Genomic DNA, 22337 nt, shown 5'->3' with positions numbered 1-22337 from the left:
CTTAGTGGCTCAATGTGAGGGCTAGATGATGGGTAATTTCGATAGCCTAACTCTGCTTGCACTTGTGCCACACAGTAGTCAAGAGGGTCCATCTTCCAATTACTGGTTCAGTTTTTTCACCTACCTTTTCCTCCACATAAGTCCTTTTGCCTTTGTTAGATATTCCATGATTTTAATGACGTTTATAATCAAGATAAAGCCTTGAAGATGCCTGGGTTATAGCAGCTCTAAAGAGACCACCTGATGAGCTCTTCGATTCTTATTGAGAATTTAAGTAGTGAGGAGCAAATGGAAAATAAATGTGTAGAAATCATGATCAGGGGACTGAAGGAGGAGGAGTGCAAATTACACTTCACTAAAAAGAGCAACCTCACAGGGTAGCCGGTGGGAAAGGCAGGGTGGTTTGGAGGGCTGCAGATCTCAGAGGAGGAAGGGACTCTGGCAGTCACCCAGGTCCGGCTCTGCACTGAGCAGAACTGAGGCCTTTCCAGTTAACATTCAGGGATTCCGCAGCCCAGCAACTACTTGCCTCCAAGTCAATTACTCATTTTTAAACCTACACAAATTCACAAATCTGTGAAAGATTCATCCAAAGAATAAAAATTCATGACTTGTGCAAGAAATTAAAGAGCCAGTGTGATAAGAAAGGGAGGAGACAAAAAGGATCAAGCAAGGGGTGTGCAAAGGACACACACCAGGCTTGTGCATAGTTTTAAAAGGGATGATCTGGACCTATGTACACGTCCACTGCACCAACATGTGCAAATATGATTCCATCTCGTTCCTGGACAGGGAGAAATCCCAAAAAGATGTGGGTAATAACCTCAGTTTACCATTTTTGTACAATGTCCATCATCAGAAATGGAGCCTGCAAAGCATAAGAACCTGTCAAAAGGTGAATGACGAGACTTCACTCCCGACTTTAACAAATTCAATGCTGCATGTCAAGTCATGGAGAATGATTACACCCCTGGCTTAGGAAATGTGCCTGAGAGAACAGCCAGTCCATAGGAGTTTGCAGAGCTTTCCCTTCACTAGTTGGAGCATTAAAGATGTGTCCCTAGATTTCAAAGCAGGAAGATGAGAAATCCAGCTGGGGCAGCATCTGAGTCATCTCAGTCTAATGAGTCCTTCCTGGGTTGGCTACTTTGTGACAAGGTCACTTGAGGGTTCCCAGATTGCTGTTGTTGCTTATAACACAATGCGAACAGCACACAGATCCCCTTGCAGAAGGGCAGTTACAAATAAAATGAAGGAATTGTTACCAACACCCTACCTCATTGGCCTGAGCATAAGCTAAGGGGCCAGACACGAGTTTGGCGAGGCAAAATCCTCCCCAAAATGGTGTCAATTCTAGTCACGTCAAAGTTGACAATCTCTGATCCAAGCTCCTTGACCAAAAGATTGAAGCAGATGTGTACAGAAGATTAAGAAGGATCTTTGTTTTCTTTTCATTTATTTATGCAGCCATGGAAAATGGAAACTCCCTATGGGAATTATTTTATCACCTCTCATCACTTTCCTTTTTGGGTGGACATAGTAAATTGTATCATTGTTCCCAATTCCTCCCCCTCCCCTGCATCCACGCCCTTTGCCCTGTGACTCTGCAGTTCATCACACTAGAAGTGGAGTATAGTTCCCTGCCTCATTTATTTATGTGGGATTTGACCACATGATTTGCTTTGGCCAATAAAATGTTGGCAGATATGAGTGAAGGCTGCGCATGTGCTTGTGGGGTTGAGACTGCCCTCTTGCTCATCCGTCTTAACATGCTAAGAGCATGCCCTGGGTAGCCCATTACTCCAAAAAGACTGAGAGGCAGGTAGAGCAGACCTGGACCAAACCCAGGGCCAAGGGCCAAGACTAACCCAAAAAACCAGCCTGCAGATGCATGACAGAGAACAAATGGCTGTTGTTTTAAGTCACTGAGTTTTGGAGTGGTTTGCTATGCAACATTATTGTGGTAAAAGCTTGGCTAAGATAAGGTATGACACCAAGCTGACACATCTCTGTCTCCGACTTTTTTCTCCTTCTAAGAAAATCCTACATCTCCTAAATAATGTATAGCTCATGTTACAGGTCACAATCCTTCTGTTGCCTTTGGATGTGGTACGGAACAATATTTCAAAGGCTAGATGAATAAACCAACAAGCTCATTGCTCTTAGACCTGTCTCTATAAGGAATGAGTCCCCAGATAGAACTCTACTTTTGACACCTCTTAAAAACATTACTTTCAAAATAGTGTAGAGTGTTAAACTTGAAAACAGACATTCCTTGTGTGGCAAACACTATGTCAGGTGCCTACGTTAGGAATTATGGAAATGGATCAAGTATATACCTTTTTCTGAGGCTCATCAGGTGTGTCCATGGGAGTGACAGAGCCCTCCTCAGCCTCTGAGTGGTTTGACTCGCAGGATGACACACTGACGGAGTCCATGCTTTCACCAGAGCTGCCACTGGCAGTGGACTTGGGCTGCTCTTTGGTGGGAGTGCTACTGTTGATAATGTCCGACCCCAGAAACAGTCTGCAGAAAACATAATGCCAGGCATTCGGGCTCTTACAAATCTGGAATCCATGATTAAGCAAATACTTTTGTATTAATTAAGTCCTTGATGTTTTCTCAATCTTGCCTGCCCTGTCATTATTATTTTAGGAAAACATTTACTACAAAGTTTCTAACAGATCACAGTCAACATCTCATCCCAATAGGTTATTTCCAACCTCAATGAAGACATAGATTGCTTAGCTGAATGAAGGGCCATATAATTTGAGGTCTTTCTAGGTCAGTGGTACTGCATTTTTTTAACAGTCTATGGACTAGTTTGGCAGGATCAAAATACCATTGCCATAGTCTTATCACTTCCCACCATAAAATGAACTCCATGAGGCTGAAGAAGAAGGCTGGCACTGCATTGGACAAGAAATCAAGGAGGAAGCCTTCTATTTCCAACAATCTGGTGAACTACAATAACCTAAACTCTTTCATTACAAAACTATTATATAAGACACATTAAAAATTCCTTGTAAAGTTGGGCTTGCAAGACAGTAAGGAAAATCCCTACAGGCCAAAAACGAAAAGGGAACTGAAAACCAGAAGCATGTAAGCTAATTCTGCAGCTGTTCTGGATGGGGAGAGGGAGGTGCCAATCTTGGCAAAGTAGGGACATAGGTTTTTAACACATTCACAAGGCCCACAGATGAAGGCTTCTGATTACATAAGGTGGGGAGCTGGAACTGAAATCCCTTATACAGAGCCAGGACCCTCAAAGGGCTGCCTCCTCAGTAAAAAGATAGGCTAGAAAAATATCTTCCCACTGACACAAGAAGACAACAGGGAAACTTGTCCGTTGGTCTGAGCTTGGGTAAAAGAAAAATGTCTCCCCTAAATCATGTGTAACCTTAGCTAGCACCTCACTCAGATGTGCTACCTAAGTGGTCTAGGAACTAGGGACTCTCAGGCCAGTGATACTCCCGGGAAAATTAGAATTTAAAAAAAAAAAATCTTTCTGGAGGAATATACCTTCAACCTAGGCTGCAGAGAATTCCTTGATAAAGATGAGCTCACAATACAAAATTACAAAATACACACAGGGAAACATCCCACCCAAAGACAGGGTCAACAGGCATAACAAACAGCAGGTTTAGACTCCTGAGAACTTCAGATACAAGAACTGTTGGAAAGAAACTAAAACTTTATTCATGCATTCAACAAATATTTGAGTGTCTACCATGAGCCAAGCTATAAAATAAGTATGTTTAAAAATATTATAGACATAAGAAAAGAAATTAAAAACAGGGATTAAGAGCAAGACACTCTGACAAAAGAATAGGAAGATAATTTGAAAAAAATTCCACTTCTAGAGTGAAAAAATGTAGTGAATTAAATTAAAAACTCAGTGGAAGGACTAAACAACTGTTGAAGAGAAAAACTTTGAACTAGATGATAGATCTGAAGAAAATCCTCAGAAATTAGCATCAAAATGTAAAGACATGGAAAATAAGAGAAGTTAAAAGACATGAAGAATGGAATAAGAAATGCCTGCATGTGTGTAAGAAGAGTTCCAGAGCAAGTCAACTGAGAGAACTGAAGAGGGACCATATTTGAAGAGATGGTGGCTGAGAAGATTCCAGAACTAATGAACCACATGAATCCTCAGATCTAGGAACCACATCTCAAATAGTATAAATAAGACTAAATCCCCACTTAAACCTCACAATGCTATGTCAAAGACAAAAGAAGTTCTTAACAGGACATAGGTTTTTAACACATTCACAAGCAACAGGACCAGGGGCATAATACAAAGGAATAGTAATTAAACCAACATCAGACGTTTCAAAAGCAACAACAGAAGTCAGAAGACATGGAACAATATCTTCCAAGCGCTGAGTGAAAAGAATAGTCATCCTTGAATTCTATACCCATCTAATATAATTCCAAGTGTGAGGGAAAAATAAAGACTTTCTCAGACAAAGACTGAGTGAGTTTACCATTAACAAACAACACAGAAAGAAGCAGTGAAAGGAGAGAAGGAGTAAGACGCAACAAGGAGTGGCATATAAAGAAACTAGCAAATGGGACCAAACTCAAACAAGCATTGACTGTGTAAAATAACAATGGAAGGAACAATGAGGATGGGCTTGATTTTTTATTAAATAGTCTAGGAACTGTGAGCTCAAATTCCAAACCTGAAGCATATCTTTGTTCTGCCTCATCTCTACGCCACCACCTCCTGCCCCATTTTCCAAGTCGCTTCCTTTCTTGGACCTCCAAGCACTACTGGGGCTATAAGGAGAAGAGCTAAAATCTGACCACAATTCACAGAAGAAAAAATAATGTCACTGTCTTACTCCTCCACGAATAACAAGGTAGACCTTTGAAGGCTGTGAACATCTGAGAGTCTCTAGCTTAGAACTAAACAGTTCAAAGACCAAAGGTTCTTCCATCTGTACAATTCAATGAGGCCATTCTGCTTCATAAAGGTTAATTCTAGGTCAATAGTAGGCATCTCTGACCTCCTAATGAGGGACTCCTTCCCCTAAGGCTCTAAAATTCTCTCCAACCTCTCTGGATAATGGGTCATTAAATGTGGGAAGAGCAAAAAGTATATTTTCCACGTTTGTAAAAAAGATCATAAAATCTTTTGAAAATGAATGATATACAAACACCCTTATATGTACAAGAAATAAGATGGGGGATGTATGACCTGTTTTATTCATAATAAACACTCAAACTCAACTGCAGATACCAAGGGTTAAACTCAAGCATCTTGGCAAGATGTCACTCATGCGAGAGACGCAGTGAGTGTCCACCACACTCTGTGCAGGGCACTGTACCCCGAGAGTCTCACCCCTCCTGGGTTTCACATGAATGTCCTCACAGAGGCTGTGCACTTGCCAGAGCTGCTGCAGAGGGAGGACCCAGGGTGCTAGAGCACCAGCACAGTAAATATGGACACTTGGGTTGGAGAGGAGGAACAGAGAGGCAGTTATATAAAAATGAGTACACAGCGGCAACTACCTGAGGACAGGAACGGAAAAGCAGGAGGGCAAAGGCAGCAGCACTTGGGATCAGATCTACCTGCGCTGACCTCCAACTCCCACAGCAGGTCCAGAAACTCCCAATGCTTTCTGATGCAGAGAGGACCACCAAGATGCCCTGCGTCCTCAACTCACCTGTCAGGGAGCCTGATTCCCTGTGCAAGTGTCGATCTCACCAGCTAACAAGGCTTGGTCAGGCCCTTGGATTATCTCAAAAGAGAGTTCGTTCTCTCCCATAATTGCAGCAATGAAAAGATAGCAAGATACTACGGAAAATTCCATTGAGGTGAATCTAAAAGCTCATAAATCTAGTGTTCAGGAGGCCAGGGTAGCCATCTGAACAAAGAGAGAGGTTTGGCAAGACATCAGGATTACCTTCAAAATGCTTTCTGTAAAATCACGTTTCAACCTAATCCTCACCTGCCTCATATCACCTGACATCCGGTAAAAGCCCGAGCAGCTTCTGATAGCAAGAGAGCACGCCATCCACACCCAATAGGGGCCTGTATATGTTACATTGGGAATATGACAATATCCAAGGTCATGTGCCCTCCCTGCCTGAATGTCTCAATGTTACTCACTGAGGTAGGTGGAGAGACAGTACTGGGAAGTATCAAAAGCCCAGAGAAACAGTAAGAATCCTAACCAAAAAAAAAAAAAAGACTCAAAAAGGCAGTAACAGAAAGTTGTTTCATAAAAAATAATGGTAGCTTTTCAGGCACCCATTGAGAGCTGAGCACTGTTTTAGGAGCATTACAACCCCACCAGTCCTGACAACATCCCACTGAGGAGAACATTACCACGCTCGTCTCACAAACGACAAAACAGAAGTTCATACAACAAGCAACTGGCAGGGTGGGGATTTGTTAGGTCTGCACGGCTCCCAAGCCCAGTCTTCCATGAAAAAACTGTCCAATATTCCCTAATCGCTGTTCTTGCTTGTCCCTGGCCAACGCAGACTGTGTCACCCAAAAGATCAGACACAGGTGCATGTCTTCAAAAGAGAAGAGCCAATTTATTAATCAAATGATAATCCTGTTTCCTTGCACTCACCTCGTTAGCCTTCACTAGATTCACTTGTCTAATGTCTTTCAGAGTCTAACGTCTAAGAGATCAACTTCAAGGCAGAGACCAGGTTCTCTGAAGGCTCTTCTATAAACATTACCATAATAAAAGCACAGTGTCTAATTAAACTACCAGTCTCTCTTTCTTCCCTCCTTTCCTCGTCACCCTGTATCTCCTCCTTCCCTCCCTCATCTTCTCTCTTCCCCCACTTTCTACCTCCATTCCATCTTTGCTTCCTCTCTTCCTTCAGAAAGTATTTTTCCAATAGGCACAATGACAAAAGAGGTTATAACCTTGGCTCTAGAGCCAAATCTTGGATTTGAATCCAGATCTTCCAATAACTAGCATACTATTTACCCTGTTTGTGCCTAACTTTCCTGGTTTATAAAATGGGTATAATAGTAGGACCTACCACTTAAGTTATTTTGTGGACTGGATGAGAAATACATGTATTGTTCTTAGAACAGTGTTGGCACATGGCTCAAGTTATTCATTCAGTAAGTGTTTATTAATCACCTACTATGTGCCAGGCACCATTTTGGCTTCTGGGGATATGGTAATGAACAAACAGACATAAATGCCTGCCTCACAGAATTTGCATTCTAGATAGTACACAGATACATACAACATACAGATTGTCAAATGGAGGTAAACACAACGAAGAAATTCAAAGGAAGTGAAGGTGAGAGAGGCTGCCAAGGGCAGGTAAGGTGGATGGGGTATAGTATGAAATAAGGTGGTCAGAGAAGGCTCACTGAGAAGGTGACATTTCAGCAAAGATCTAAAGGAAGTGAGGGAGTGAGCCATCTGGCTCTCTGGGGAACAGCGTCCTAAGCAGAAGAAATGGCAAATAAAAATGAGCGTGCCTAGTGTGCTCAGGGAGGTCTGGGTGGCTGGCATGCAAAGAGTAGAGTGAGTGGGGAAAGATGCAGACAGACAGGGATGGGATGCGCGGGCGGGGCTGGAATGATACTGCGGATCCTGAAGAGTCTTGAGGGCCATTGTAAAGACTTTGGATTTTACTCAAAGGTATTGTTAAGTTAGCTATGGAAGGCCTCTCATATGCCTGGCACTGAGCTGGGCATACAGCCATGAGCACGATGGACAAGGTTCCTGCTCTCAGGTGGCTCACATTCCACTGGGGGAAACAGCCAGTATGACTGAGAGTGACTGGGGCAGACAGCAACATTAGAGAGCACGCTTTCTCAGGAAGTAACATTTTTGCCAATATCTGAAGGAGGTAGCCACGGAGAAAGAGCATGCCAGGCCAAAGGAACATCTAGTGCAAAGGCCGTGAAGCAGGAACAAGCCTGGTGAGGTTGAAGAATGGCTAGAAGATGGGCGTGGCTGGATCTTGGTGAATAAGGGAGAGTGCTGGATGAGAGGAAGGTGTTCAAGAAGGTTAGGGGAAGATCAGGCAAGGCTTACTACACCAGGATAAGGAGTTTGGGGGCTATCTTAAAATAAAACCACTGGAGGTTTTTAAGCAAAGAAGTGATATAATCTGGTGTACATTTTAAGAGACTATCAGACTATCTGGTAGAAAATGGATTGCTGGGCTAAGGGTGGGGCCAGAAGCCCGTAGGGGTGTTGCTGCAGTGGTGGAGGCAGGAGATGCTGGTGGTCCATACCAGAGAGAACAGTGGAGAAGAACAAATGGATTTAGAAAACGTACTGAGTTCATGACAGGAAGATAAACTATTTAACAAGTGATTGAATTGTTCTTCATTTTTGCCCTGGCTCAGGGGAACTGTGCTGAATACCCTTCCTCTCCTCCACTCTGATGGGACCCTCTCGGGGCCCCAGGACCCACGGGTGACACTCACAGGCTGAGCCTCTTCACCATGCTCTTCCGAGGCTTGGGTGAGGTGGCGCTGGCGTCAGCGGCTGCTTCAATCTCACATGAGAGGGCGTAGCTGGGGAAGAGAAGGGAGCTCGTGAAGTCAGAGCTTGAGAATTGAAGAAAAGATTTAAATTCACTTGATTCATTGGTTTTGTTTTAGAGAAAGGCTTTGATTATTCCAAGTAAAAATGTATACTATGTTGTTCTATCACACATGTCAGAGGGTACTGACTTAATGACCAGATTTTATAAATTTACACATGTGCCTCATCCCCCACCGGCATATGGGCTGAGGCTGTTTAGTTCTGCATGCCTCAACAACATGGATTTGCATGCTTTGGCTGCATCCAAGGCCAACTCCATTCCGTTTCCTGACCATTCTCATCCCACCGCTAGGCCAGGGAATCATTTCTTCTCTACCACCTCCCTCCTATTACTTTGCGTGTGTGTACACAAATGCTCAACTTGCTTTTTATCTAAGGGAAATGAAAGAAGAGACTTTTTTTGTAAACTAATTTTCAGTGACATAGGCAGTTATATTAGTCATAAAGATATACAAATATGATCTTTAGTTGCCAAAACATCCTATATGCCAGGCAGATATAAGCTCCACAAGCATGAAAGGAATTTATATCAGACTTGAAATGTCTTTTATGAAAGCACGTAGCTCTAGCTAGTAGATGTATTTGGTTCTGGGTAGGTGAGGAAGGGTAAATGTGGTGAATATTAGCTCAGTAAGTTACTAATTATGCATACTTTTTTTTTAAACCTAAAGATGCATCCAGGTATTTGCTCAAGTAGGAGTATTCATTGATATGGGAATTATTCAAATACTAGGAATCACACAGGTTTTTATAAATAGCAAGAAAAAATGGGATATGTTTAACAAGATTCCTTTAATCATTAAAAAATCAATTATACAGCTGGTGTTTTGAGCCTGGACTTTCTGATCCAAACCACCAGTCAGAATACGTATGTTCCATATGTGAGAAGGATGCAAACATAGAAAGTTAACTCGTACAAACTGATCATCAGACCAGAAGATGTCAAGTGAGGTAATAACTGCTTTATTTTCTACGTGGCAAAGAAAAAACCTTCGCCAACTGATGAGTAATCTGAATCAAAGGTTTTGTTTTAATGTAAGAGGACCAATCTACTCTGGGATTAAAAAGGAGCTCAGAAATCATCTATCTTTCAAATGAGGAAACTGAGGCTTCTAGAGGTTACATGATTTGCCCAACATTATACAACCACCTTCAGAACTTAGGCTGTAGAGTCAGGCAGACCTGAGTTTGAATCCAAACTATCACTGACTAGATAGAATACTTCTCTAAGCCTCAATTTCCTCATTGGCAAAATATTTGCTGTCCATTTTGCTCTCCCTGATGATAAACTTTCAAGGAAATCCCCTGGTCTACAGCAGGGGTCAGCAAAAATTTTCTGTAAAGGACCAGACAGTAAGTATTTTAGGCTTTGCAGGCTCTACAGTGTCTGTTACAACTGCTCAACTCTGCCTTTAAAGCATGAAAGCAACCATAAATAAGATGTAAATGGATGGGCTGTGTTCCAATAAAACTTTATTAATGGATACTACAATTTGAATTTCAAATAACTGTCCCATGTCACCATCTTCTTCGTTTTTTTTCCCCAACCATTTAAAAATGTAAAAACACATGTAGGCCAGATATGGCCTACAGACTCTAATCCACAGCAGGGTAAAGACTACACCCTGCTGCGCCAACTTTCAAGGAACTAGAGTGAATGTACCTTTCCATGCTTGTCACCACTATTTTGAAACCTGTCCCATGTGTCCCAGCCATATCAGAGTTCTCACTGTCCTTCCAAATGCCAAGCATGTCAGGCCATCAGGCCTTTGCACCTATTCTTCTGTCTAGAATGTTCTTCTCCAGTTCTCCTGGTGAAATCTTATCTCTTCTTCACAGCCCAGCCCAAATGTTAACGCCTTTATGACTATCTTCCCCATTTCCTCCCATCCTTGGCCAAATGAATTGTTCCTGCCCGTATGTCCTGTAGCACTTTAGTTGCCCATCATATTTCAACTCTTCATGAGTCTGTCTCTCCTCCCCGATTGAAAACTCCCTGAAAGCTAGTACCAATTAACAATAGTGACAAATATGGTGCTGATGGTGGTGGTAGTGGGGATGATGATGATGATGATGATGATGATGATGATGATTGATGATGATGATGATGATGATGATGATGGCGACAACGACGATGACGATGGTGGTGGTAAGTACTTTAATGCTTTCCCAAATATGATTCATTTAATTCTCACATACAAACATTTTATAAATGAGCATCCTGAATATCAGGAAGAATAAGTGACTTGTTCAAGGTTACAAAGATAAACAAATGGTAGAGCAAGAATCTGAAAGCATATCTTCTGATGCCATCAGTTCAGCTTTTCCTGCCTTACCATCATCCTTTGAAAACTGAGACTCTAGAATCTAGTAACTGCTCACTAAATGTTGTTGAATGCCAAATGAGGAACTGGATGAGTATTCCTCTTGCCAACACCGCAGCTCCACCCTGATAGGCAATATGTCTGCCTACCTCTCCTCTTCTGTTAGGAGCTGCTGCCTCTGGAACCACTGGATGAACTTCTGGTCTGGGGTCATACAATAGCTGTTGCAGGCAGACTGTAAGAGCTTTATTTGGGCAATCACTTCAAATTCCTAAAGCAGACAGAACACCAAAAAGAAAGAGTGAATAATAACGCAAACCAAATATACATCTTTTCAACATGAAAACATGCCATATTAGGAGAAATGATGGAGAAACCATCTGGGAGGACTCTGAAGTATTGCCTTCCTTAGAAATAAAATAGCTAAATAATTATAATTCTTAAAAATTCTAACTCTGAATCTCTGAAATCCTTGTATGCTTTAATTGTTAATCCTTTCTCCTTGAAAAAGCAATTTATATGAATAAACAAGCTACTAAAGTAACCCAAACCAGTTGCTACCTAAAGGGATAGTGGCTTCCTTTTTCTCTTTTCCATTTTCATTCTAGGGATAGAGAAGTTATTTTTTAAAGTTGAGTACTTCTAAAATATATTTAAAATTTCTATTTCTACTTCCTAAAAGATAAAGAAAAAAATTACTTGAAGTCAGGAAGCTCCCAAGTTCCCCACCCCCATCATCTTCAACCCTTACCCCTCAATAAGTGAGTTTGGTAGAGCTGAATATCTAAACGGTCCAGGGCCTCATAAACTTGAATGTTTAGATTTCCCAAATCCTTGGGTTTTTACTGCTCCAGTAAATCATTTAACTAAGTCTTCTAAAGCTCACAAGAGAAGCAAGTATATAATTATGTTCAAAATTATTTATGCTTCTTTAGATGTTTCAATAAAATTTTTTTTTTAAGTTAGCAACGGGTATAAGCTTTAGCTTCAGGTTTTACACTCAAACTTTCCAAAAGTTTAACATGCTAGTCTTAAAAGGAAAGAGATTACCATCTAGGGTTATTCTGAAGTTAAATGACCAAGATGGGTAGCTGTGGAGGCAGTAACTGAATTTGTTTTATCATTCCAGAAGACGACAGAAGTAACTCAACAACTGGCAGGTCCTGTGGGTGTCAAGTTCCCCTCCAGTGACCTCAGCCCTTGGTCTCAGTATCCTCAAGGAACGTTCATCTTCATGCTAAAGAAGAAAGTATACTCTACCAGAGAGAGTCTAGATTAGTATAGCTTGTTACTAATGAGCTCAGCCTGGTTAGCTCCTCAAGTTTTGGTTTTAACTTCAATGTCATTTCCTCCTGGAAGTTTCTCTGACCCCACAAGTTGGGGATAGATGCCCCTCCCACCTGCTGCTATAATACCTACTACTTCAGCTCACAAGCCCTTATCAGGTTGTATGCTAATTGCCTGTTTATTTTTCTACCTTCCTTCTGGATCATGAACCTTATGAGGGCAGGGAGCTCTGTTTTTTTCCTGCTGCAATCCCCAAATCTATCACAGTGCCTAACCCATGTTAGGTATGCAATCAATACTTGTGGAATGAAAGAATGAATGAATGACTAAAGAACAACGAGAGTACTATGGGGTGAAGTTATTTGGCTCACTCATTTTCCTTTGAATCTTTTAAATATCTATTTAAATACACCATTTTAACACTAAAACCACAGCAAAGTTTCAAAGCTCTATTTTATCTTTTTAGTACAGTGCAGAACTATTCTACGACCCACAGAAAAATTCAAATTGATGCTGAACACCCCTTCCCAGGCTGACAGGAAAGGAAAAGAATAATTTTCCACATGTAACTATGAAGACCATTTCCTTTCCTCTCTCAAAGAGACCCACAAGAGTTAACCATCTTTATTAACCCTTCTATATCATTTACTCTTATGATATAGAAACTCCCCTTATCCTTAATAGGATGAACCTGTTATTGCTGAAGCTAATTGTAAAGGAGGAGATGATTGGGGGTGAGAAAAGAAGTGTGGGCTTTGGAGAGACAGGACAGGATTTGAACCCTGGCTCTGCTACCAGACGACTCCGGTCAAGTTACTTCATCTCTCTGAGTCCTGGTTTCCTCATCTTTAAATTGAGGATGATAAAAGCCACCTCACAGGACTCATGGGGAATAATATATAGGAACATGTGAAGCACAATGATGTATGATAAATGCTCAATAAATGCTAATGCATTTTTTTCTGCCTCTGCAAAAAAATTGAAGTCCTCACTTCTTTTATTTTTTTCATGCCCAGATGAAGTAAAATGAAAAACCACAGCCAAGACCTCTACTTACCCTTCTCCTTTTCTCAAAGTTTATCAGCCCACCCTGAAAGAAATTAAAAAAAAAAAAAGAGTGACAAACCAAGCTACTTTAAAACACAGCCCTATGTTGTTCTAGATCTTATTAAAACAGGTCAGAGGGATGATAAAGTCACAATTATTAATGACACTATAATTATGGCTACCATGGAGGAAGAGAAGTATCGTTTGCTTCAAGAAAAACATTCTTTTAATGATAATAGGACAGGATAGGCAGACTGCCTTCTCTTAAAAAATGTCTGAAACCAGCTAAAATAGTAATGATAAAGGAGTTACAATTCAGAATCCAAAGACATTTGCAGAGTCAGTAAAGGCAAAAGCTTGAGTAAATGTTCCATTATACTTTTTTTCTTGACCAAAAGCAACAAAAACAGATGGTCACTGACTCATACTGGAAACCAAATTGTCAATGGTTTATCAAAAGGAAAGTCACTTCTACACAGCATCATGAAAGTTAAGTTTCAATTCTTCATCCCCCCAGCTCCTATTCTCAGTAGGCTGAATTTAACTTCTAAATCATTGGTCACTCCCAAAAAATTCCCCAACACTAATGAGTGTTTCCTGAGATAAGCTGAGGCAGAGGATGTGAAGAGACACAGAGCTCAGGAAACGCAAAATGAATGAGCATGTCTACATTTACGAAATACTTGGAGGTGCATATATGCAAAATAACTGGTACTCCTTCTAATTATGATAGAGTAAAAGCAGGCTGATTGCATGTGATAATCAGGGAGGCAAGGTAAACTTAAATATACAAGCAATCCTTAAATCTCATTTCAAATATCAAATTTCTTGTCCAGTTAATATTTTATTACAGCTACTAACAAGTAGCTTGTTTGACTGGGTTTCACCTCTTTTCTCATTCAGAGAGAGAGAGAGAGAGAGTAGGTAACAATACAAAAAAAAAAAAAAAAAAGGAATACTTAAAAATCCACAAATTTGACAGAGTCCCTATCCCAACAGGTTGCATGTTAGGGCATATTATCCCCTCAGCTCCACCTGCCAAAGTCCTACTCAACATCAAGGTCTTGCTCAAACCCACTCCTTCATAAGGCCTTGCCATCACATCCCCTCAGATGGAACTCATCGTGACCTTCCCTCTTCTCTCACGGTATTTCTGTTTGATTTCTTACTCTTTCTATCAATCACTGCCTGCTTTGATATACACCTTCCACTGGACTGTGAGCCACTTCTGCTGGTATTCATCTTCGTATTCCTCATAGCATCTAGCCCAATGCCATGTATATAACGGGCCCTCAACAGATACTTACAAAAGTGAATTTCTCTCTTGGGTATCCAATGAGAGGGCTGCACGCCCAGTTTCACCACTTGCACACAACTCACCTCGATGTAGTCCTGAAGCGCGGTGTCAAGCATGGTCAGGTCAGTCAGGAAGGTGCCCAGGTAGGGCACAGTTCCCTGCATCACACCCTGAAGAGCAAGCACAGCAAAACTGTCTTTGTTGTCATTGAAAAGTTTAAGGGTTTCAACAACCTCCACATTGGAGCAAATGGACCTGTTGTTAGGTACATTTAGTAACGTGCGCATTTGCTGACAGAAGGCCAGGTAAGCCTTGACAAAGTTTAGAGAATAATTAAGGGCCATTTAAATTTGGGGCCATTAGTGCTAACCTCCATGAATGAAATTTTTTCAATCCCTACACAAACAGGACAGGAACTCCATCATCAACGTCTAAGTTTCAAGGTCATAAAAACTAAGTGTCAAAGCCAGGAGATCACACAACTATACTGAAGTGTGTTCACAGTGGGGTTTATATATAGCTTAGACTCAGGTCAGAGGTATGGACACTCCCAGTGGTTTAGAAGGGCCCTGAAGAGGGATGGCCTCACCATTGGTAGAGGGCTGCTACACACCGGAAAAGAACTGTGACCACAAGGGGATAGGGTGTCACGATTAAAATGGCCCCTTGGGCTAGACTTTGTGACTTGCTTCCAAAGAATAGATGAGGGAAAGGGAAAAACAGTAACTTTTAAGTGGAAAACCTGGCAAACTCTACCTTAACCAAGTGATGAATGTTAACACCACCAGTGACACCAGAAGTCACTCTGATGTCATTCACTTGATATGATGTGATGAGAGGGGCACTTCACATCTGTGATATTTTTCCCTTAAACCCATCACCTCAGCCTACTCACTAGAAAAACAACAGGCACACCCTGATTGTGGGACATTCTAAGGATACTAGAACAGTTTTTCTTAAGATTTTCAAGGTAATAAAATACAAGGAAAGACTGAGAAACTGTCACAGAGCAGAGGAGACTGGGGAGACAAGACAACTAGATGCAGTGGGGTACACTGGGTTTATCCTGCAACAGAAAAAGGATACTAATGGAAAACTGGTGAAATCCAAATAAAGTCTGGATTTTAGCCAATAGTATAATGCCAGTGTTGGTTTCTTAGTATTGGCAGATGTGTCATGGTTATAGAAGATGTTAATACGCAGAGAAAATGGGAAAGGGGTCACAGAAGCTCTATGTACTATCTATAACTTTTCTGTAATTTCCAAAATAGAGAGTTTATTTAAAAAAAGTGTCACTTGGAAATGAAGATAGAAGTACTTCAATTGCAGGTATATTAATTTCATCAAATTTCCTTTGAAATCATCTCTATTCCCCGTAAGGCCACCAAGGCAACCATTCTGAAGAGAAAATAAAAAGGGGCTTCCACGGACACTTTATCCTAAATTCCTTTAAGGCACTTATGGAAATTCTGGCAAGAAAATGAAGTCTTAACCAGGGCAAGACCAGGCTACTCGACACGAGGCTGGCATTTCCTCAGCCAGAACTGCTCCGCGAGGTTCACACGGAGGAGGGCTTTGTCCTTCAGGAACTCGCTGCCAGCTGCAGTGTGTCCTTCCTAATTATGTGTACAAGGTCTCATCCTGAACTAAAATAATCTTTTTTCCTAAAGAGCTATTTTTAACTTGTCTTTGAACAACCAAAACGTCTGAAATCCTGTGAATTTTTTTAATGCTTTATGTTACAGAAGAGTCCTATCATTCAAAAACAACATTTCTGATGCATGTCCAGCTTTCCAGGGAAGGAGAAAATCCTCTCAAAGCAGGGATGAGGATATTTCGAGTTCGTCACTCTCTAATCTCCCCTCTCTGGTTTTCCCACTTCTATGCCGAAAGTTGGGGATGGGTTTAAAATAAAGCTAATGATGATAATAACTACCTCTCCGTCTGAAGGAGGGAGGTACGATATTCCTTTGAGTTTGAAAAGCTAGAAAGATCTGGTTAGTACTTGGGGTACTAAGCAGAGCTGGAAAATAACTAGAGAGTTTGGAGGAAATGAACAAATTTCCGAGTACACGGACCACGTCCTCCTGGGAGCAGACACTCTCTTTCCTCAGCACCCAGGTCCTGGGCCACCGTGTGTCCAACGCTGACTACAACAGGCATTCCCGTTAGGAACTGAAGCCCAGGAGGTCTCAAGGCCAAGGTAGCAGCAGCTCCTAAGTGCAGGAGTGGACGGCGGAAGACAGCAAGAGGGACCAGAAGTCTACCCACTGCAGACCTTCCCCTACCTCCAGAAAAAAAATGCTCCTGAGTACCCGACAATTTGGGACTCCCAGTGTTTATTTCCTACTGGGTCAAGTGGAAGTGACAATATCTTTCCTACAGACCTCCCAGGGGTGCTAGGAACAAATGAGGTAAAGGATGGGAGAACATTTTTGAAAGCATGGGCACCCCGCAGGTTGAAGGTGCCAGTGCCATATGGGAGCCCAGCCACCCACACAAGGCCACTCTCTGGTGGGCTCTCAGGGAAGACTGAGGGCCGCACATACCATATCCTTCTGGAGTTGAAGCCGCCTCTGAGTCCGCTTCTGGTTTTCTTTCACACTGCTGTCCAGGTTTGCAAATTTTGAGGTTCCTTCCTAAGAAATAGAAGCACACACAGAGGAGAGTGATGGAGGATGACACTAGAGAGAAGTAAAAGAGCATCTAGTTTCTGGTACAGAACCTCTGCACAACCATCTGGATGCCACACAAAATGAAGAGGCCTCCAGCAGGCTCTGGGCTGTACTGTGCAAATACTTGGCTGGCTTGTTGCAAGTGGTCTATATGTAACAAGGCCCAGTGGCCGTGGATTATCCCATTTTCCCCCTACTTTGTAAGAAGAGCCCCTGATTTGGTTATAAAATCAATCGTCAATACAAGGCAGGCAATTCCCAAAACTGGAGACAATTTTTACCCATCACAAATTTCACTCAAAGTAATTCCATGTCCCGGAAATGAAGATCTCTGCCTCTGTACATTTTGTGATTTCTTGATCTTGGCCTGAAATGCATGGGCCAGCATTTTGTGGTATTTCTTAGCTAAATGAAACTTTTCTACCGGAAGTTTTCTGAGGAAGTCCAGTATTGTGGTACAGCATTAATCCATGAAAGCCAGACCTTCATACATTTTTTCCCCTTTTTCTCCTGCCATCAGTCCTCCCAAGTTGCCTCTCAGGTTTGGAACTCTCACAAATCCATCCTTCCCCCTGGTGCCTGAGGACAGATGGCTACCCTTTCTTTCCTCCTGTCTGTTGTAACAACAAACTCTTCTACATAATGACTAATCTCGAATTTGCTGACTGAACATAAAGTGTTTTCGGTTTTGTGGTTTCAGGGTCTAGTTAAGTTCTCATTTTCCAGGAACTGTATGAATGGGAGGCAAATTTCACAATTCAGGAGTGTGTAACCTCTACACTAGTTTTCCCTTAGTCAGTTTTCCCTGGTTTATTATACTACCATAGCATGTGATCTTCCACTACTGTTTAACTCACATCAGGATCTTTTTTAGTGACTTGGCCTTTCTGACGACAGTGATGCATCAATACCTTCTATCATTCACCAGCCTTTACCCAGTCCCAGTACCCCACTGCGGACCAAACCCAGAGGGACTCATTATCTATTTTAAGTCTCCCTATTACAAAAGATAATAAAGAGGTATCGTTTAATGATCTCCTACTTATAGTTTTTCCTGGGGATGAATCAAAGTGCCCTAAAATGTACTATTTTCTGTGCTAGGTGGGTGTGAGTCCTCCCAAATTCTTGTGAATTTGTTTGCAGTGAGAAATCAATTCTTTCTGACTTGAATGCAAGTGTCCATCTCTTTCCAGTGTTCATCCTTCTGGTTCCCTTCCAGTTTCTCAATCATTGGCAGAGGTAAAATGTATGGAAATTATTGCAGCTATATCTAAAATTCTTAAGAAGGATTTCCGAAAAATTGAAAGGCTCTTGAGAAGCACAGAATAACAGAGATGGGAGGGATCTCACAGAGCGCTTAGGACAACCTCCTCCTTGGGAGGAGAGATAAAGACCTGCGATAAGGAGCTAAAAGACTTGCTGATTCTATGACTTCATGATCTCATGGGAGTGAGATTCCATTCCTGGCTGGATAACTAAAAAGACTGACTAGCGCCAGTTCTTCCAAATAAGGTGTCAAATGAAAATCCACTATTTGCCACATCCAATGGTGTCAGTTTTTTCCTTCATTGGCCCTAAATCCTTTGCTCTGCAAGGTCTCACAACACCAATCCCTTGAAACTTCTCATGGATTTTGTGATTGCATTGCTCTGGCTCTTTCCTCTTATCTCCTTTGCTGCTTGCTCATATCCTCTTAGTGACTCTTCTTTCTGCCAAAGTTATCTCCTTGCTTTTTGCTATACTCATGTCTTTGGAAATACTATCTAGTCCCATCAGCTTAATCATCACCTATGTCCCGATGAATTCCAAAGCTCTCCGTCTCCCTCCATCAATCTCCCACTCTCCTCTTGTCTCTCCCCCTCTGTCTTTCTCTCTCTCTCTCGTGCAAATTTCTCACAGGAGTCTCACCTTCTCTCTATCTCCATCTTTGGCAGAGTTCAGCTGCCCTCATCCATCCCGTTCCTGGGCCTCAGAGGGGCCTCTTCTCCTAGGCTGCTACACAGGCATTGGATCCTCTCAATAAATGTTGGTTAAATTATAGCTCAGAAGTTAACGGTAATCATTTGAATAGGTTTTCACAGTCCTAACAGTCTTCTGCTCCAGCTCTGACTTTAGGGTGTTTTGCAGCTTCACTAAACACACATCTCTACAGAGCCAAATTCCTGGGCCTTTCTAGCAGTTGTTTATATCAATTTGACCAGGGAGAATTCTCATCAAGAGTTCCAAGAACTAAGAATATTTGGCGGTATTCTGCTCTCCTGTTGTTTTGAAATTGGTGGACTCTATAATTCACCTGCTTGGAATTATCTAAGTTTCAGAAACCACAAGGTAGCAACTGGTTTAAGATAATCTTTGAGAAAAATAATATTTTTTCAAACAATTAAAAGGAAAACCAGAGATTTTTGCTAATTATTATGTCGCCTCAGTCATAATGTTATAGACGTGGCACATTACATCTACCCAGAAGCAGAAGAGAGGATAGGTCTTTTAAGACTAAGATTATCCAACCATAAATCAGAATTAGTCCAGGAGTGGTATATTAGACACAGAGGCCAGCAGTTTTTCTCAGTTGGTTCTTTCGAGAACCTAAGTACCTTGATTTCATTTTTTTACAACTGTGCTGAGAATTAACAACCAGAATTATACACTTCATATGAAGAATGATCAACAAAGATGACTGGAAAGGGACCTACATATACATATGGACTGCCCAAAACATTCCACTATCATTAATGATAATGCACAGACCACATCAATTCATAGCCAAGTTTCTCATTTCTTTGGGATCTGAGCCATATATAAGAAATTTAACTTAGAGTACTGGAGTAAACTTCTACATTTAAGAAAGGTTTATGGAACCTTTAATGTCTAGATATAGCTTTGCTTCTAAGGTTTCAGCCAGAAGACTGCCACCAGGCAATGAGCTACACAGGATTCAACTTATCTACTTTGGAAAGATGACTCAGAGCTATCGGGATTTGAAGGTGTGGCTCCAGTTAGTCTAACTTTGTATTACTGACAGGGAGACCACTAAGCCATCTCCTTCAAGCCAGATGAGCTTCCATTTAAAGTCTTCAAATCCAGGGGGATGTGAAGCAGGGAGTAACACAATCTCAGCAAGCATTGTTGAGAGTGCAGTGAATTAGGTAGGCCAAATCCAATGCCAGACATCAGCATAAACTGCCCCGCTCATATCATCTACCCCAAGAAGGGCTAACAGTGGGCAAGTTGTCAAAGTCATGTGAATTATAAGCCCCATCAATTCATGCAGTCAAACACAGTTTCTGACCACTTCCTATATGCTAGGCACTGTGTTGGCATCAGCGATATAACAGTGAAAAAGATAAACCCAGTCCCTGCCTGCAAAAGGCTTACAGGAGACAGGTTAAGTACACAGGTAATTCCAATGGAGCATATGATAGTGTGAGGACAGACAAATGACAGGCTTCTCCTGGAGCAGGTGGGAAGGTACCTAATCAGACCTGAGAGTGTCAAGGAAGGCTTCCAGAAGAAGGGGAGTCCACACTGAGACATGAAGGAAGAGTAGGACTTAGGAGGAGAACAGTCAGGAAGATCGTAACAGATGCCCTTATAGGAACAACTAATCTAGTAGTTATCAACCAGATGCCTTTTCTTAGTAACCCCACCTCCACTTCACTTGCACCCCTCCTCCAAGTGCCTGCCCTAAGCTTACAAATTTAGCTTATACTTTATTCATTTTCATTTGTTATGCATACTTTGGTTTCACATGAATATAGTCTGTCAAATACTAAAAATAACTTACATTTAAATAGTGCTTTCAAATATTTTATCTTAGTCAATCTTCAAAATAATTCTACAAGGTCAGTAGATTAAATACCATTATAGTCTCCAATTTATGGAAAAGGAGACTAAGGACAAGGATCATCTCTTCTAACTGCCCAGCTCAGGGCTTCCCCCTATAGTAGCACACGTCACACTATTTTATAAGCGTCTACTTCCCAACCTCTCGCATGAGACTGGAATCTCCTTAAAATCAGAGATTGCCTTCCATATGATGCACCACTGAGTAAATGCTCAATCAATATTTGTTGAATTCCTGATTTACCTTCTCTCTAAAGTTTTACCTAATCTAACCCGCTCCCTACCACCAAGTGGTCAGAAGAAATAGTTTTATGCCTAAGTGATAAAAGCACAGGTTTTAGAGTCTTACCAGGCTGGATTCACCTTCTAGCTCCACCACCTACCAGGTGCGTAACTTAGGATAAGTTACTTCCCTCTCTGAGTCTTGACTATCTGCAAAATGAGGATGCTAAAATCTACTTTATAGAAAAGCTGTGAAGATACTATCTGGCCTATGTCCTCCTCTGATGATCGTTCACAATCTGCTATTTGTACCTTTATTTGAGGACTTATTCTTGTTTAGTGTCTATATCCACCAACTAGAAAGTGAATTCTTAAAAACAGGGTCTGTATTAGTCATCTTCATGGAATCTAGGGGCTGGTCCAATGCTTTACAAGTATTAGGCATTCAACAAATGTCTGGAGAGATAAAATGAACCAGGCTATACCTTCACCTAGCCTGTAGTTCAGCAGTCAGCACTCACTGGGTGTTCAATGAATATTGCTGACTGATGGGTTGTGCAACTTAGTCCAAATAAAAGATGTGGAATTGCAGGCTTGGCCTCTGTTGTTCTAGAAAATTTTTTGCTGAGAAGGAATATTCCAGGGCCTCTCACCTACCTAACTGCCAGCACTTGGTATTTGCAGAGCAGCCTGTTAAAGAGATACACACATGAGCACAAGTTTCACAATCTGGTTGCTTAACAGTGAAGGCAAGGAGCTGGACTTTGAATCTTCTGAGCCCCAAGCTTCTTAGATTTAGCATAAAAAACAAAAACTCTGCCTTCTGGTCACTTCAGGCTTTCTTGTGGGACTGTAGGAATTTAAGGAGCCCTTAGGCTCTGGAATAGATTCCAGAGCTGTCAATAGTGCTACACCCAGGACTGTCACCAAGAGCCTCACCTTCATCAGAAGTTCCCGGCTGGTCAAATGGTTATTGTGGTCTGAGAAGATCTCTGAAAGTTCTTCAAACATCAGCATTCGGTCCCTATAAGAGAGATTAAGAAAATATTAACAAATGAAGAGTTAGTAAAAGCCCAACACTGTCGGCCCA

The 22337-nt window shown here is 41.6% G+C and overlaps 1 protein-coding gene across 2 annotated transcripts in view; it reads right to left on the bottom strand.

Annotated features, from left to right (window-relative positions):
* The window catches only part of RGL1 (ral guanine nucleotide dissociation stimulator like 1), a 122778-nt gene that overhangs the window by 10848 nt on the left and 89593 nt on the right, over positions 1-22337 (bottom strand). For both annotated transcript variants that reach the window (XM_087438820.1, XM_004424935.3), the window contains 7 exons: positions 22187-22271; positions 17057-17146; positions 14591-14677; positions 13221-13253; positions 11026-11147; positions 8432-8521; positions 2340-2526 (listed from right to left, as the gene is read on the bottom strand). In XM_087438820.1, the coding sequence (XP_087294946.1) occupies positions 2340-2526; positions 8432-8521; positions 11026-11147; positions 13221-13253; positions 14591-14677; positions 17057-17146; positions 22187-22271 (694 nt within the window). The remainder of the gene's footprint in view (positions 1-2339; positions 2527-8431; positions 8522-11025; positions 11148-13220; positions 13254-14590; positions 14678-17056; positions 17147-22186; positions 22272-22337) is intronic.

Source organism: Ceratotherium simum, chromosome 2 (assembly GCF_057802395.1).
Source record: "Ceratotherium simum simum isolate JZ-2026a chromosome 2, ASM5780239v1, whole genome shotgun sequence".
Taxonomy (NCBI): Eukaryota; Metazoa; Chordata; class Mammalia; order Perissodactyla; family Rhinocerotidae; genus Ceratotherium; species Ceratotherium simum.
This window is presented reverse-complemented; position numbering and strand designations above follow the sequence as displayed.